Source organism: Poecilia reticulata, chromosome 3 (assembly GCF_904066995.2).
Source record: "Poecilia reticulata chromosome 3, P_reticulata-male-v2, whole genome shotgun sequence".
NCBI classification, from domain to species: Eukaryota; Metazoa; Chordata; class Actinopteri; order Cyprinodontiformes; family Poeciliidae; genus Poecilia; species Poecilia reticulata.
In genome coordinates, this window is record NC_088832.1 from 13,726,803 (window position 1) to 13,744,282 (window position 17,480).

At 36.6% G+C, this 17,480-nt stretch overlaps 1 protein-coding gene across 4 annotated transcripts in view; it reads left to right on the plus strand.

Moving 5' to 3' along the window:
* Positions 1-17,480, plus strand: part of LOC103461982 (protein diaphanous homolog 3) — a 163,367-nt gene that overhangs the window by 29,159 nt on the left and 116,728 nt on the right. For all 4 annotated transcript variants that reach the window (XM_008404411.3, XM_081605120.1, XM_081605119.1 and 1 more), the window contains 5 exons: positions 2,284-2,402; positions 2,490-2,554; positions 2,944-3,048; positions 4,483-4,824; positions 6,768-6,882. In XM_008404411.3, the coding sequence (XP_008402633.2) occupies positions 2,284-2,402; positions 2,490-2,554; positions 2,944-3,048; positions 4,483-4,824; positions 6,768-6,882 (746 nt within the window). The remainder of the gene's footprint in view (positions 1-2,283; positions 2,403-2,489; positions 2,555-2,943; positions 3,049-4,482; positions 4,825-6,767; positions 6,883-17,480) is intronic.

The window sequence follows — 17,480 nt, forward strand, 5'->3', positions numbered from 1 at the left end:
CTTTGCTCTGTCAGGATAAATTTCTTCAGCTAAAACCCAAGCAAAGGACACAGAGCATATATATTCATGCCTCTCTCAGTACTTTGAGTGGAGTTGCAGCTGATAAATAATTGAACAGTTTGGATGCTTTTCTCAGTGAGGCTGGGCAATTTTGATAAAATTGCTGAACAAATAAGCAATTACAGCCATCAAATATAATTTACATTGCTAACTAATCCACATGGTCAACATGAAAGTATCCACTTACAGTCGCACGGATTTTTACATTAGTTTCACAAAATGATCAAAACATGCTTTTCCAATCTTATTTTAGAATGCTGATTTAAAATGAGCTCCTATTAACTCACCTTTTCCCCATTCTTCTCTTGTCTGGTATCGGCCATCCTTGACAAAGGGATCTGATGTGGTGTGAAACTCTAATTTATACTAAATACCTTTTATTGTTCTTGCTCTGAGAACTAGACATTATGTATCTTTGAAAACTAATTAGGTTTTTACAATACTATCATTTTTCTTTTGTTTGGAAAGGTCTTAAACTTTTTTCTACAATTACCTTTTTCCTCATGTTTTTTCTCTCTTTCGCTGTTCATCGGGACATCACATTAACTTGCTATAATGTCATTGCATAACGCATGACATTATTGCATGCTTTGCTCTGAGCCTTACTTAGCTGCGTAGCTTCAACAACGCATTCTGTGAAAGACGTAGTCATTAATGTACTGACAGTGTTTTTGCATAAAACATCATGCAAATGATTTCATTTTGTCTCAATTTTAGGAAGCCAATCGGGTTGTTAGATTATTTGTGGACCATACAGATAACAGAATCCAATTCAGCAATTGTTTTTTGCACAAGTGTAAGAAAGTAATCGAAAAATACGTGGGGCACAACAAGGAATGTTAGCGTTTAGAAAATTTACCTTTAAGTTTATGTAGGTCATAAATTAAAAATAATTTTGATTGTGCAACAATCTTTGAAAGTGTTAAATATAACTTTCTTTAACATGCATGAACCAAGAGTTTTGTTTGTTTTCTCTACCCTTTTACTGAAGACCTCTATATTACTTGTTGCCCCAGATCCTTAGGTTGTTGAATATACTAGCTAATCTAAGGTTTTAGGATTGATAAAGCAAAGTGAAACCGCAAAGTGTAGTTTCCTTGGACTATGCTGAAAGTTTGAGAATTTGTGTTGTGGGGTAATACTGGGAAAAAATGGCAACAACAGAAGAGGACAGTAGTGCTAGTCCTGCCCATGACACATATTAGCTGTTTCTTGGTGTTGCTGTGGCACCCAGTGAGCTGTTTTGTTCAGCGGTGAGTTTGACATTTCTGGTGAAGATGACATACAAATGACTTCTCAAAAGATTGAGAAGTCTGGATCACAGCATGTTATTTTATCTGAAAGATATGATGACTGTAAAGATATAAGATTTTATGCCTTGCATAGCCTAAATGTTCAACCACATTTAGCATTTTTTTAAAATAACTTAGAATAGAATCATCTAAACAACTGTTTCTTGCAATATTTAAAGATCTTGCTTACCTTAGATACTAAAGTCATTAAATAAAAGACCTCCAGTAGTACTATGAATAAAGTGGGATTATTATTTTTTTTTTTCTTTTGCATTCATGCTGAATTCCCTTGATGTAGTGGATCACACTCTTCAGTTCTTCAGTTTCATCTCCAGTCTTAGTTTTGTTTTAGAAATGGGTTCAAACCAATATCTCGTGCTGCTCACTATTTATAAGTATCTCAATGTTTATTAATGATTTGGTGTAGAGGAGATTAGGACTCTCTGTGGCATTGTTGTAAGATAATAAGCAGATCAAACAGTTTCTCACCCACTTGAATTTGCTCCGTCTCCCCCTGGGCTGCATGTCAGCTGCGGTTTAATAAAATATTTCCTAATGCAAATTAGTGCTTGGCCTTGGTTATTTGTGGGGGTCATTTGATGTGATTTTTGTGCTCCGTAGTTTCTAATGGGTTATCATGTATTTCCCAGGTTTCATTAAAATGCAAGTCATGTTATGTTATATATATATATATATATATATATATATATATATATATATATATATATATATATACTCACCACATACACCTTTTTTTAATGAGAAATGTTAGTGTAATCACCAGCCAACAAACAAATCTTTCTGAAGCACTAGTACCATGTGGCATATTGGAGTTCACAATTTTGTCTACTGAACCAATCTTTAGTTAAGTTTGTTGTGCTTTTTTTTTTTTTTTATCTCCCTTGACTTTCTTTCTCATCTTGACTTCCAGGCCCCAATACTTTAAGATCATTGATGAGTGCATTTCTCAAATTGTGCTGCATCGCAGTGGCACTGATCCCGACTTCAGTTACCGCAAGCGCCTAGATGTGGACTTCAGCCACCTTTTGGGCAAGTTTAACACCTTTGGCAGTTCATCACCATGAAAACTTTTCTGTAAAGAGGCTTGACTGAATTGAACTATTATTTTCTTTGAAGAGGTGTGTGTGGACAAAGCTCGTGTTGATGAGTATGAACAACGAGCCTTAGAACTGGCACAGAAGGCAAGTATAACGAAAAAATATATAACATGGCAAACCATGAACTTAAAATTGTTCTTTAGAAGTAAATTTGCGTAACATTTGAGTTTCAGCTGTGTGCATCTGATACACATATCGTGACCGACATTTCAAAGACCTTGTGTTTTTATTTGACTTAGCTTCTTTGTTAATAGCTGTGTCAAAGGCTCTGCAAAATATTTGTGATGAGAATTTTTACCACTACATGCAATTGTTAAATAATGGTTAATCATAATGTCATTTGTAAAACTTTTAGTAAAAAGTTGAAGTACTCTAGAGAACTGTCTTTTTTAAAGAATTGAGAATCTGACTGGTTAGTTGCAATAATTCTGTTTTAAAGGTTTTTGACGGTTGATCTGCGTTCTTCATTTTAGTTCGATGAAGAGTTTCTCAGCAGACAAGAGGCACAAGCTCAGCTATCTAAGTGCGAAGAACAAATCGCTGAACTCCAAGCAGAGTTACAGGCCTTCAGGTCCCAGGTATACAGAGTGGACAGAGTGTTGCATATCGGTGTCTTTGTCATTGCAGGATGAAAGGTGTTTGAGGATACTAGTTGTAATTCCAGTTCAAACCTTGTAATTTTAGATGAGAGTTACAATTCAACTTTCTTTTCATTATGAGATGTCCTTGTTATTTTTGGGCTGTGCTGTGGGGATGGTGGTGGGGGTCTGTCCACTGGAGCCTGCAGTTTGGTTTGACATGGAGGCTGCTCTACTGGCTAGCTGACACTAAGTCTAATGAGAACACTGACCGGTCCTCCATGTTGGCCATTTCTAATTCTCCGATCTCTATCCCATAAGAGGAAATTGTTCTAAAAGCAATTTATTCTGACAACCCCCTTCAGCCTCAACCACCTCCCCCTCCCCCTCCCAATTACTCCAGAGAGTTACTCCCACACCATGGCACTGCAAGATAACTACACACTCAGAGAGCGGAAGAGAACTTCCCTTTTTTCCTTGATAATTTTTCAATTTGAGAGCGCAAACACTGAGTGAATGCTCAAATAGTACCTTGGTTTAGATGGTGGTGGTATGTTTAGTCAGTGGTTGCACACACACACATGCACACTTTGTGCCTTTGACTGTGTCCGTCCACAACTTAACCTCCCCCAACACTCTAGAACGAAAGGCTTTTCTTTTTCTGTAGAGGCGTTGGCAGAGAGAGGGCCCTGGGTTGACCTTTAGAGTGCATCTTTAATATAAAAATGGCACCGTACACGGATCAATAAGCCATTTGCTCTCTGCAATACAATTTACAAAGCTTGTAGGAGCTGTAATAACATTAGAATTTTTACTTTGGGGAAATAAAAAACATTGTAGTTATATTCCGAACAGAATCAGGACTGTTTAATAGGATTTTGCTTAACATAACCCACCTCTGCCACAGTGGTTATGAGAGAGCAAATCAGAATGTGCTCTCCACACTCGACATATTCTGTAGCTTGTCTGCTTTCATTTCCCCCCCTCTCATTTTATTTTGAGGGACGTGAATTCCCTGTTGATTGCAGCGTTTAACACACTGTAAAAAACAACAACAAAAAAGAAGTGAAATTCAGCAAAATTTTGGCCTTGTTCGACATACTAGGGTGTTGGGAGAGTATGCTTTTGACTTTTTTCATTTCTTGACATTCACATATGTAGACTACACATTTTTAAAGCAATAAATGAATGAACATCTAAAGATTTTATTCCAGAATAAAATTAGGAAAACAGTGTTTGCTTTCACCAACACCCAAACTTGTAATATGCAACACGACCTCTATCAGTGATGAGGTACAAAAACATGACACATTTTTGTAGATTTTGATTTTGAACTTGGAACAGCAGACTTATGATTTTGGTGAAAAAATATTTTCTGTTTATATTTCTTTCCATTTATGAATGTTTTAACATTTTTCTTGATTTCGTGCCCAGTTTGGATCAGTGCCTGCCGGTCTGACATCCGCTAAGGCTGGAACATCATCACCATCTCCTGCGTTCGCTTCTGTACCTCCAAGCTCTGGATCTGGATCAGGGGTGGCGTGTCCCCCACCGCCTCCGCCTCCTCCTCCTCCTCCTCCACCGCCTCCTCTGCCTGGATGTCCTCCTGCACCTCCTCCACCCGGAATGCCTCCTCCGTTTGGAGTCCCGCCTCCACCTCCTCCAGCCTTTACAGGTGGTTTCGGTTCCCCAACCCACCACACGCTGCCTTTTGACCTCAGGCCAAAGAAGGAATTCAAGCCCGAGAGTTCAATGAAGCGCCTCAACTGGTCGAAGGTTAGAATTTGCATGATGTCATAAATATTGTACCAACTGTATCCTTACACACCCTGCTGGATTTTGGTGTACAAAAACTTTTGAAGACAAAACAAAAAAATCCAGGCCACACGTTATTAAAAACAACTTACTGTAATCTTCTATTTAGTTCATGCTGTTTTTGGCAACGTCCAAACAGTACAGATGTTTTCCAGAAAAGAAACAATCTTTTTTTTCTTCCGTGCCAAGCCAGTCATTACTGAAAATAACAGATGATCAGATGCTTTTGTCACAGCAGCCTTCTTGGTACCCCTGCAGATGTTCTTCCTCTTTTGAGCAATATTAGTTGATACCACAAGTGGTGTTGGTTTGTATATTGATAAATAATTTACACTCACATTCGAACCACTGCAGGTGTTCAGCAAACTAAAACATCTGCTCAAAATTTAAAGTCAGTCTTGTTGAAAGGTAAGAGAATCAAATGATGTGATCTAACTGTTGGCGACCTCAGCATATGGCTAAGTTTGGGACAAAGATCTTCTGAAAGTTTTTCAATAAGCTTTCAAACTACCATAAACAAAAGCAACAAAAAGCAAAAGCTCACTCACTACAGGGTTTACATTTTTTCATAACTGCAGTAAAGTGTAATTCAAGTGTTTTTCTCTTACTACAAAATAATCTTTAAGTTTTCCATAACTATAGAAGTTTGCATTTACCCCAGATTTTACAAAATATTTTTATGTAATTTCCTGTTTTAGACTATTGCATTACAACAACACATTGCATTCTCACCTTTACTGTTAAGAAGTTTCTTGTTTTTTCCCCTTTTGACTTTCTTCTGTGGATACATCTTGTCAACTAGAAATTTTCTTTCATCACACGTTCCTTAAATATTTATAAATTCTGTCTTTGCACATTTTGCCCTGTCAGCATTCGTTCCTATCATACTGAACCTCATCTTGGCTGTAGACAAAGGTATCTTGATTTCAACCAAAAGTGTTTTCCAAAGAGTTTCTTTAATCAGTCCTTTTTTCTTCCGTCAAACACAGTGCATTATCATTCAAATTTTGTGAACTGTCAGGAAAAAAGGTTTCACTTAAGAACCCCGCTGCAAAGTCCTGCCTGTATTTTGGCCTAATTTACACGAGTTATAAAGCATTATTTAGAAGAGTGACTACTTCTGCAAGTGATTGCTCTGCTGAAGTGGCTCTATCATGCGTTCTATGTGTCCTGATTGCAGTTGCAACTTTGTTTTCACTGTTGATCGGGATGTTGCCATCTTTGCTAGGATTCTGTCTCTTTTGGTTCCATTGATTTTTTTATTTATTTATTTTTTTATATCTTGTGGAGTGCAACAATCTTGGATAATTGCACAGTGAAGGAGAAACGGTACTTTGGGGTTCAGCGGTCATTCTACAGCTTGCATGATTATTCAAATTTAAAATTACAGGTGTTCTTGATATTGCTTAAGTGAATGCACCTTTCCAACTTATTTGTGAGTCCAGTGGATTCACTCCTGCTGCATTAAGCATGTGTTATTTTACTCTATTTTTATTGAGGTTTTCTAAAATTCTAAAAAAAAGGGGGGGAAAAAAAGGAAAAAATACTGGGAATGAAAATAATGCCTTTCTAAAAAATAAAAATGCATCATTTTAAATTGATTGCTAAGTGATTTTATACTTTTTGATTTAGACGTTTTAGAACAGGGACTTCATGGACATAAGTTTTTGTTAGCATATTTATCAACAGATCCTTATTTCTGAGTTGACCACTGATATCATATAGCCTACAACAGCAAGCTTTTGATTAATGCAAGCTTAAAGATTAAAATCTATTTTAGTATTTAATTTATGTTTGTGTCATTACTCTTTTTAATGCAGCTTTTCCGTTAGTATGGTTTCTGATTATGATCATGCATCATGAGTTCTGGTGAATTTTATTCTGATGTGAATTTGTGTTTTCAGATTCGTCCACAGGAAATGACAGAAGGTTGTTTCTGGGTGTTGGCTGATGAGGACAAGTATGCCAAACCAGAACTCCTCAACAGAGTTGCTCTTACTTTTGGCTCACAGAGAACAGGTCAGATGCTTTTAATTTTTTATTTATTTTCCCAATATGCATAGTCACTTTCCATCTGCATTGCCTGTGTATTCTTTGAAGGCTCAATTTGTCATTATCTAAGAACATCTTTTCATTTTTCATGCGTTTTTGATGGATGTTAATAACTGGTCTTTTCATCTGAGCAGGATCAGTGAAACTTTTCTGTAAAAGTTGTGGCTGTTTCAAGTTAAGGAGACACTCTTGAGCTTACTAAATGAATTTCAGTATAGATTTCTCTGCTTCATAAAACACCACACGGTTACATCCTTGAACATTAGTATGTCTAGTAAGACCTGCAATATTCATGTATGAGATGGTTGGAGTGATTAAAGCCAGAGCAGGAGGCAGCTAGAGATTTTATCACTTTTGTCCTCCCCTGTGTTTGGTCTATTAGTCCTGTCACTGATGATTTATTCACGTCTTGTGTTTTCTTTCTTGTCAGTGCCTGGCTCGCTTATGCCAACTTGAATTATTCATCCAGGTGTTATCTACCTGTCACAACTCTATGCTGCTGCTCTCAAGGTGCCTAAAACCCACCAACACACAGCTGCAGTGTAGTTTCTGACTGTCAAAGTGTTGAATAATACAGCTTGAACTAAATGGTAAACAGACATACAGGTATCTTCTTGGGAGGTCAAAAGGGAGATATAGACAGGGAAAAAGTTTCACCTTACAAGAGACACTTTCAAGCCTTGTTCTGCATGCCTCAGTGCTTATAACCAGTGAATAGTGAAATGAGGACTTAACGTTGAACGGCCATTGTTGCACATCTGTTGCCACAGAGCTCAGAATAGCCGCTCACTATAATCATAATAATATATGAACCATAATGTTTTCAAACCCCAACTGACTAATTTGTTCAATATTTTCTCCACTGTTGGGTCTATGAGAGTGTCAATAAATATCAGTCTATTTGGAAATATGGTTGAAAAGAGTTGTTTGCAGTTTAGTGGTGCAATTGCACTGCATAATGCAACTGGTGTTCTGAAGCAGCCTATTCAGTTATCTGTAGCTTTAATCTTTAAATTTTATTGGACAGCGTTTATGGGGATTGGACTGTAAAAACTCAGCAACACACTGTGATCGAATATTTTTATCATCTCAGCATTTCCTTGCTAAAACAGATTACAACCTGCAAGTTGTTTCAAGAAGAATGATTTTAACCAAGGGTAGATAAAGACTTGAAGAAAGTTTTATATTAATGGCAACTATAAAGTGATGTTGGTAGAATAAAAAGCTGATTTGTCTGTCTTGGCTGTGGTTGAAATGTGCCTTTTAAGGTGGGCTGGTTATCTTTAGCTGATTTAGTTGAGGGTTTTACTGGCAAAAGTGAAGCATAATCTACTCAAGTTGAAATTGTAGAATTATCTTGTATAACTTTCCTAATCTTATGTTTTAGATTATATCATCTCAAAACCGAAGGACATAAGTAATTCTTTCAAACTTAAACTAATGAACCTAACAAAGGTTCAAAGGGCACTTCTTGATTTTTAACCACACAACGATTCACAGAGGAGACAATTTCACAGATTTAAATGTTTTGATTTTCAAAGTGCCCACTAATTGTACATAAACCCACCCTTGGCCCATTGTGTTTTTAACTATCTATTGGCAGTAAATTTTAAATTTAGTTGTATTTAAATAAAAAGATTTAAAACAAAAATAAAAACTCTACACTTATTTTAAATGATCTGCTTTTCTTTCTTTCTTTTTTTTTGTTCTGCGATGTTTTTTTCGAGCCCCACTTCAGGTTGAAGGAGAAATATGACTACTGTGTCATGCTGTCAAATCCAGTTGCTTCAGCCCCTGTGAGTCAGTTATTGAACTCTCATGCATACATGCTTGTGGGCTTGTAGAGTTATTAAAAATAGCCTTGTAGCATCATGTTTCATCTCACTTAAGACCAGCAGCATCTGGATGAATATTAAACATTAAAAAGGAAACGGCATTAACATAGTTTTTGTCATTAACAATTCATTTTTTGGCTTTGCAAACTTCTTTATTCTTTTGTTTCTCATTTCTGCTTTCTGAGTGAGTTCTTTCCAAACTGCAAATAAAATGCTGGGTTTGCTTTGTTACTGGGAAATGTCAGCGATACCCCCCCCCTCTGTGTTAGCAGAACGCCTATACTTTATTAACTATGAACAGAAAATATACGACAACGATGTATGATTGATGCATTACTTGAAAAGAATACTAGAGTGCTCCAGGTTTAAGGGTGACCTAGATGTTGTGGATTTGATGAGAAAATGTTTATTTCAGTTGTTGGAGACATGAGAGTTGATTCTTGACTTGGGGCGAAAGACTTGAGATTTGACTTGGATAAAAGAACTTGTAAACAGATCGGAGTCATACTGCTTCTCTAACACAGGACTCCCGATTAAAAAGAGCAGATAAATAGTCTCGTCATTCAGTTTGTCTGGAACAAAAGACGTTGGTCTAACATCAGGCTACAATAGACTTTTTGACTTGTCTCTTGTAGTGAATCAATCCTGTAAGTAAAATTCATGCTAATAACTATTAGCTAGAAATATCTAAAGATTGACAGTTTTTTCTGTTTCTTTATAGTGATGATGCCACACTGCTTTTAAATACTTTCAAATCTTGTCAAACATTTTCACTGTCACTGCAGTTAACTTCATCTCGGGCTGCACAACAGATCCTACTTACAGCATATCGTCATTGCCATAGTGTTTGCAATAACAACATTAAGCACGTTCACTTTTTGGAGTGCATAATTTGTGGATTGTTACATATTCCATGTGTCTTTATTTCATGCTTTGCATGCTGATATTATATTTGGCCTGTTGGCTCAAGTTCACTGCAGCCATGTGCATAATACCTGACACAGGTGATGGTGTGCAGAGATGGTTGGAGGCATTGTAATAACAGACGACAAAGAAGGGAGGAAAATGCACCAAAAGGAATGATAACATCGTCTAAGGAACAGAAGGAAACCTTCTTGCACAAAGGCCATGGTGTATGCATTTTTAAAGACTCGCTAGCTGACTTTCCATGCCTCAGGCATGACAAGATGACCAATGTGGTGGACTGCAGCAAAACAATGCAGCCAAAGCATATACAGTTGGAGAATCAGCTTTCTGAGTTGAGCTACTAAAAACACAGAGTGTCAAAGAAACATAAGCAGCGTCCTTCCTTCGCATGTGTTTGTCTGTAGGGTGACAGCCTAAAAGAAGAACATTAGAGCAATTATGAAGAAAAAAAATGGTAGGTTATTTTTTTGCAGTATGACTCTGGAGCCCTTTAACAGGGAGTTTAAAATCACTCCATATACATCAGGACCTTACTGAGTAATTAATATGCTACACTTTCATGTCTTTGAACTTAACTGAAAACAGTTAAGTTTTCAGTTGTTTTGAGGATTTTTAATGATTTTGCAAGATCCTTCAATGTTAGTCTCTGACTTGTTCCACCTTAAATTCTAAAGGAAATACAGATTATCCAGATTTGCATCACTTTATTAACCTGGCTGCATGTAGTTTTAGTATGTAGGAGGCTCTGTCATGTCTTACAGAATTATTGGATGGTATTAGAATAAACTCGAAGGGAAGCCAAATAATTGGATATGAAACTGAATTTGACCTTAAACTTAGACTTATTTTATTGTCTTTGCACTAAGATGCAACGGTGAAATTTGCAATTAAATGTTGTCATGTTTTTACAAAGTGCTGCAAGGTCAGTTTTGTTGTCAATCCCTAAATAGAACAGCATTTTAATGAAAATTAGCATTTGTATGAAAATACACCACTAAACACAGAAAGATAATTGTTTCTACATTTGTAGCTGTAGCCGTAGGTTCATTGACAATTACTTTAGAGGACAAGGTTTTCCTCTAAAGGGAGTAAAATGATCACTGATCTCTGCAATGTGCTGTAGTCTTCTTGCAGTTTGGTACCACAAGCTTCAAGCCAGGAACAGTGTTTTGCAACTTTTAGATTTGTCTGTATTTTACCACACCTAAACCAGATAGGCTATTAGCAGTGTTCTGTGGAACTTCATGGGATGCTTGGGAGGAAACTTACAAACGGATTCATATCTGTTGAGCACGGACACATCTTTAGATCTAGTAGTGCATGTTGCACTAATATTACTACCAGGCTTCCTGGCATTTTATAATCTGGTGACTTTTCAGTAGATTATAGGTCTTGACATGAGCTACATGACATTCAAGGTTTTCCAATATAAAGCAAAGTGTAAAAACCGTGTTCATATTTTGCTTGCTAGGAGGCAGCTTGTTTTTTGTTTTTGTAATTTTTTAAAGTGATCTTAAGGCGTAGTTCTCCTGAGAGAGAGAGGGGAAGAGGGTTTGCCGCAAAGCAAAATACAAATTTTGAGGATACATGTTTCATAGAGAACCCTGTGCTTGTCCTTCGTGTGGTCTTCTCCAGTGAACTAAACAGCTTTGAGGTGAGAAGCTACAGAACTTCAGACGCGTCCCTCCTGATTCTGGCAGCTTCCTTTTATTTCTTAACCAGACGGTTCAAGTCGAGCAGCTCATATCCCTGCTTCTCTACATCTGTTGCTTTAGTGTAACAAAGGACTATCTACCATGAGACCTCGGAGCAGCAGGGATGTCTTGTTGAGCATTCCGGGGTGCATGCGACCTTTTGATGCATTTGACTGGCAGTCAAACTACGTTTTCTTGTATGAAGAACTGTTTACTGCTTTCTAGGCTCTTTATTCACATTTTTAGAGGCTCATCACAGTGGACAAAGCTGGATTTTAAAGTCAGTTTAATATCTTTAATTAGTAAAGATGACTTCACTGAGCTCTACAACATCAAACATTGGCCAAACATATACAAAAGTGTATCTCATGTTTGGCCATGGTGAGTCTTCTGCACCCTAAAGCCATTTATAACTAGTGCTTATTTAAAGTTGTCTATCTGTGATCTAGGAGAATGTGCTTTTTGACTACCACAAATGTGGGTGGGTATATATATATATATATATATATATATATATATATATATATATATATATATAGTTGGGCTGCTGTTTGTAGGAAGAATGTGCAAAGCTTACATGTTTTTTAATTGAAATTCTTTCATCAGCATCTCAAATGGATGCTCTGAACCTGACGGTAACAAGCTGCAGATAAAATGAGACACAATGGAATCATTTTATTAAACGGAAGAGCAGCTAGCAGTTTGTTTTCACTGTCCTGCTGTGTTGTGCTGACTTCCAAAGCCAAGCAAAAATGTAATGAAATTATATTAATTGCTCAAAAAAAATTTAAAAAAATAATGCAAATTAGGCTGTGCTGGACCACAGTTTCCATCTGATATGGCATGCTCTTATCACTTTCTGCTGCACAGGTTTAATATGTTGTCACCTTATAATAAATAGACTATGCAGGACATAACCTCGGTTGTATGACTATGTGGATAGCCGTCGGCACAGAGAGGGTAAACATGTTGCTTTTGGCAGTTGTAAAGATTTAATTACCTGTTTTTATTAGGTGCTGTTGCTGGTGTGAAGAAGAAAAAAACGCATCCACACACCCAGCAGATGATGTGAGAAGGGCGAGCTCATCATAACCTTGGAGTAAACAAATCAACAAATGTTTGTACACATACATAATTAGTGTCAATCAGTGCATAGTTAGCACTAGTTGCTTTTAAAGTTCTTTAAAGCTGTTTTTTTCCTCCTTTTCAATTAGCACATCGGGCACCGTCTGGGTGTTTCAGACATCCCACCTTTTCTGGTGAAAAGTGACAGACTAGCTTCACTGCTGACAGCATCATTACATCCAATTTCTGGCTGCTTTGTGTTAAGGGCTTTCAGCAGCTCATATTGTTATTGTTGTCATTATAAAAAATGTGGTTAATGAGCAATTATGTACTCTGAAAATACAGCAAACTCCCAGTTTGTGTACTGTTTGGAACTGTTCTCCTTGTTGTGAAGACGAGCATGTATATGAGGTTGAGCATCTCAGCAGAATAGAGAATCAAACAATCTGATCTCGAATAACATATTTTAATGAATAGTTTTATGACGGCATTATTTTGTAGGCTTCTTCTAATAGTATTAAATATGAAATGATTCATGTGAACTTAAACCTAAGTTATTTTTATTCAACCAAGAAGTTTGTTTCTGATTGAAAGACTGGCATCTCCCAACAGAGGGGACTTTTTTTTCCTATGGTAGTGGTGGTTATGTGCTTTCCTTTAATTGAAATGCAGGAAATCATATTAATTCTGTGGTTTGATAAAATTCAGCATAGTCTCGCACAATGCGAGTAAAATAGCCTGCCTGTTTTGACCAGTATGTCAGAACACACAGGCAAGCTACTTTTGAGAACGCCGTAAAAGCAATAGAAAACTCAAAGCTTTCCAAAATGCCCTGAGCAACTGCTGATTTGGTCAAAGTGTTGGTAAAATTAATAAATATGCCAGTGGTACGAATGATTTTTTTTTTTAACTGTGAGGGCCATACCCTCCAAGTTAGGAACACTGCAGTTTTGTAAATTTATGGACAAAATATTTTTAGACATTTTGTGGTCTCCAGATAACACCAGATGTCAAATGTTTGGTAATCCCATGATTTTTTTTTCTGTTGCAGTGTCAAATTGACATTTTTGAGGTGTATCTGGTAGAGACGGGAAAGATCGTTATCAGATTTCCCCCCAGAATTACTTGTTAATGCTTTGGTGATCTTTTGACCTTTCTTTTCAGACCAGCAATGTTGTTGCTAGTTTGTTGGCTTTATTTTTGTCTTGTGAAAAACGTTGTAGTATTCCATTATGGTAGCGCTGCCAGTCTAAGTTGTTCATAAGTAAATGTGAAATCTGATGGCGATCTAAAATACTGAACAATAACCTTAAAATGTCCGCTTGGAGACTTGGACATATTAAGGTTTTACAGCAGTACTGCCACCCCAAACACGTTAACACAGCAAGAAAACATAAAACTTTTAAAAGGCCACTCCTTTTGAATTTTGAAGGAGCAAATACTAGAAAAAGCAGTTTCTCTGAAGAGTTCTCCAACTCAAAATTGAGTCAGAGAAGCCATCTCCAACCCTGCTGTTCTTGTATATCCCTCTGAATTTTATTCCCCCGTCTGCTCACTTGTAGCACAGCAGATGCTTGTCCTGTGTAATCTGAAACAACGGTAGACTGGTGTCTGACTGCTTGATTTCTCAGAAAAATAAAACGTTATTTTCAAAGCAGCAGAAATCGGAGGTATGGAGTCGATCTGTGTGTAGTGGAATGAATGTCAGAAATGCAGCGAGCTACTCCAGATCTGTTGGACAAATCATTTGGGGATCTATTTCAATAAAATTAAATCAGATGTAACCATTTAAGATAGTTGCTTTTTTCATTTATTTGAATTGTGCCAAAAAACAAACCTACTTAGAGATTTTGCATGTCTCCAGAGGAGACAGACTTTTTAAAGCCTCTTACAAAGAAAATAGTTGTTTACTGGCAGAGCATTAGAAGTTATGTCCCCATAATAACGTCTAGAAGTATGTTATTTTACCATGAGCCAGTTTTCTATCCCCCCACGCACATGTATGTGAGCTGCTCAGTACTTTTGACCCTAATTCAGAAATTATTTCTACACTGACCCTGTGTTTCTACACACATGGGCAGTTCATGGCATTACAACCCCAGGCACGCAGTCCTATTTCTTCCTACTTGTGTCCTGAGATGTTATCGTTTCCCCTAGCGTAAAGCTGAAAGGTTATATTTGTTTATTTCACAAAGATTAAATCTTCCATCATCTGTGGAACAATTTTTTCCCGTAAACTCAGATGAAGAAATAAACTTTTAGATAAATGGCTGTTGAGTGTAACGTATATATTTTTGTCATTGTTTGCCTTTAGTGTCTAGAGTGAGTAAAAGAAACACAATTGCGATGTCAGTAATAAACTGGTCTCAATTGTAATTCTGCTACAATCAGTCAAGCTTATACTCTCAACTTTCTAAACGGGTGACGTAAGAACAGTGACGAACAGAATTGGCTCCTAAGGGAATCCAAAAGTATAAAATATATGTTCAAATTTTGGTTGCACAACAACAGTGCACAAACATTATTTATACACCTGATAGAGTTCACTTGCTGAGCAATATGCTACACGTTTCCTTTTGTAATTTGATGGTTTACCTTTGCCACTGAGCAGCAACTCTTTGAATATGGAAGACCTACTTACCATCAAATTTTGTTCCACCCACAGATTCTCCATCAGGTTCAAATCAGAACTCTGGGATAGTCAAAATGTTAATATTACTTCAAGTCAGAAGAAACTTGTTGGTAAAGTTAAGATTACTTTAAACCTTAAGTGACCAGGAGGGAGGATCAATTCTTATGCAATGAGGGTGCAAACTTTGAAGTTATAGTGGCTCTGTCTCATCTGCGACAAAAATGTTTAGGGGTGTGTTTATGTGAATTTTTCTAGACTATGTGAGGTCAGACACTAATGTTATAGTAGAAGATCAGGCTCATTGTCTTTGCTCTAATTCATCCAAACTGTGCTTTGTAATGTTGAAATCAGGAATCAGTGAAAGTCATCGACCTTGCTTTGGGCACTAGTGTACTGTCAAGTTAAAACCTAAATGAGCCATTATCAAACTGTTCCCACAAAGATGGGAACATTTGGAATAGTCCAAAAAATGTTTTTATGTATTGCAGCAATATGAGTTGATTTGACTGTATATGAGGGGCCAAACCCAACTCCTGAAAAATACCCCATACACCTCAATCCCTTCTACACCAAATGTTACTCTTGGCAAATTGTAGCTGGGCATGTGCTGTTCCTCTAGCAACTGACAAACCCTAACAAAGAGGCATGATTCAGAAATCTAGAAAACATGTCTCTACTGCTGTACAATCCAGCAATGGCGTGCTTTACACCTCTGCATCTGGCGCTTTGTATTGCTCTTGGTTATGTAAGGATCTTTATTGGGTCTAACTGCTCAGCCATGGAAACCCACACCACATTGTTCTCTGCATGCCTGTTCTTGAGCTAATACGAAAAAAAAAACAAAAAACATTAATTTTGTATGTATGCTATTGCCGTGGCAGAAAGCTGTTAAGTTGTGTGTACTGTATTTCTCAACATACGCTGCTCTGATTTACATGACCTACTACCGTATGACAGTTGTTCCCAATAACTTATATGTAGTTATATTTGATAGTTTCAGAAGTAGAATTGAAACTAGATGCCTTATTGTTAATATTCAAATAATGTCACTCAGTAGAGAAATTTGCTTTTACGGTGACAGTAAAATACAATTAAACATTTTTAAACAAAAAATAAAAAAATAAAAATGGAAAGATGGACAACCCAAATGGAATTAAGGGCAAATAAGAGCTCAGGAATATTTACTAGAGTATGTGCAAGTCAAATGGAGCGTTTTTATCACTGAATTCTTGTTTTAGGGAGCATGTTGTTTCCCATAAAAAGTGTGATCTGATTTAAAACATGTTTTGAGGGAAGTTTTAAATTTCTCCTTAAAAAATTGTTTAATATAGTGTTACTGTACACTAACTACTTTACGGTAGACTTTTTAAAAATTATTAAGATTTTATTGTATTTTTTTAAGCATGCATCATCAACTTTCAATAATTGCAGACATCCAAAACAGGTTTCACTTCCTTTAAACTGTGTATTAGTGAGTGAATTTCCATATGACTGAGGTTTATTAAATCTGTCCTTTTCATAAATACTTTTTGGAATCTAATATCTTCTTTAGGCTGTTTCAATATATATATATATATATAAAACCTAAAAATGCAAAACACTTTTTCTTTTTTCTTTAACCATTGTAATGAAATTGGGCAAAAGGTACCAGCGTATTAAGAATCTGTCAGACAATATTAGCACATTAATGCCTGTAATGATGGAAACCAATCTGTGAGATATTATGTTTCATTCAGATGAGGTCTAAATGGCTCCGACCTGTGATGTCTGACGTAATTACGTGACTGTCATCATCAGCTATCGGTTTCATTAGAAACTGAAAACCCTAATCTCTGCTGGAACATTAAGTCCCTTTGTACAAATTGACAGAAATTCAGCAATTTTCTGTAATTACAGTAAACTCAGTTGTTTTTCTTTTGATAAGTGCGTTTTTGTGAAGAAATGCAAACCGAACCTAATCTGTCTAAGCTCATTCAGTGGTTTGTTACACGTCTATTTTACAATGCAGTGCTTTGGTTGTTTTCTCTTTGCTAACAAACAACTCTGAATCAGTGCTCACTTCAGACATCACTAACATCTTTGTTTCCCCTCTTTGCTCTGTTTCTGCTTCTTTCTCTTTCTTGTCTTGCTTTTTTTTTTATCCGACTTTTGCGACTGAACTTCTGCTTGGCTGCATGCTGTGCTTGATTTGGAACAGAAACCAAAGGTGAGTTTTGTTTTTAAATTTATTGCAGCAATTGTGTATTGCATGTTCTTGGTTGCTTATGGTTTATTTTTTTAATTTTCCACAGTAAGGACAAATTTAAAGACTGTTTTATGGTGTTGACTTCATGATATTTTATTGACAAACCAACCTGACACAATCTGGATGGAATAAAAAAAAAGAAAAAGAAAAAAATAAAACCTTTAAAC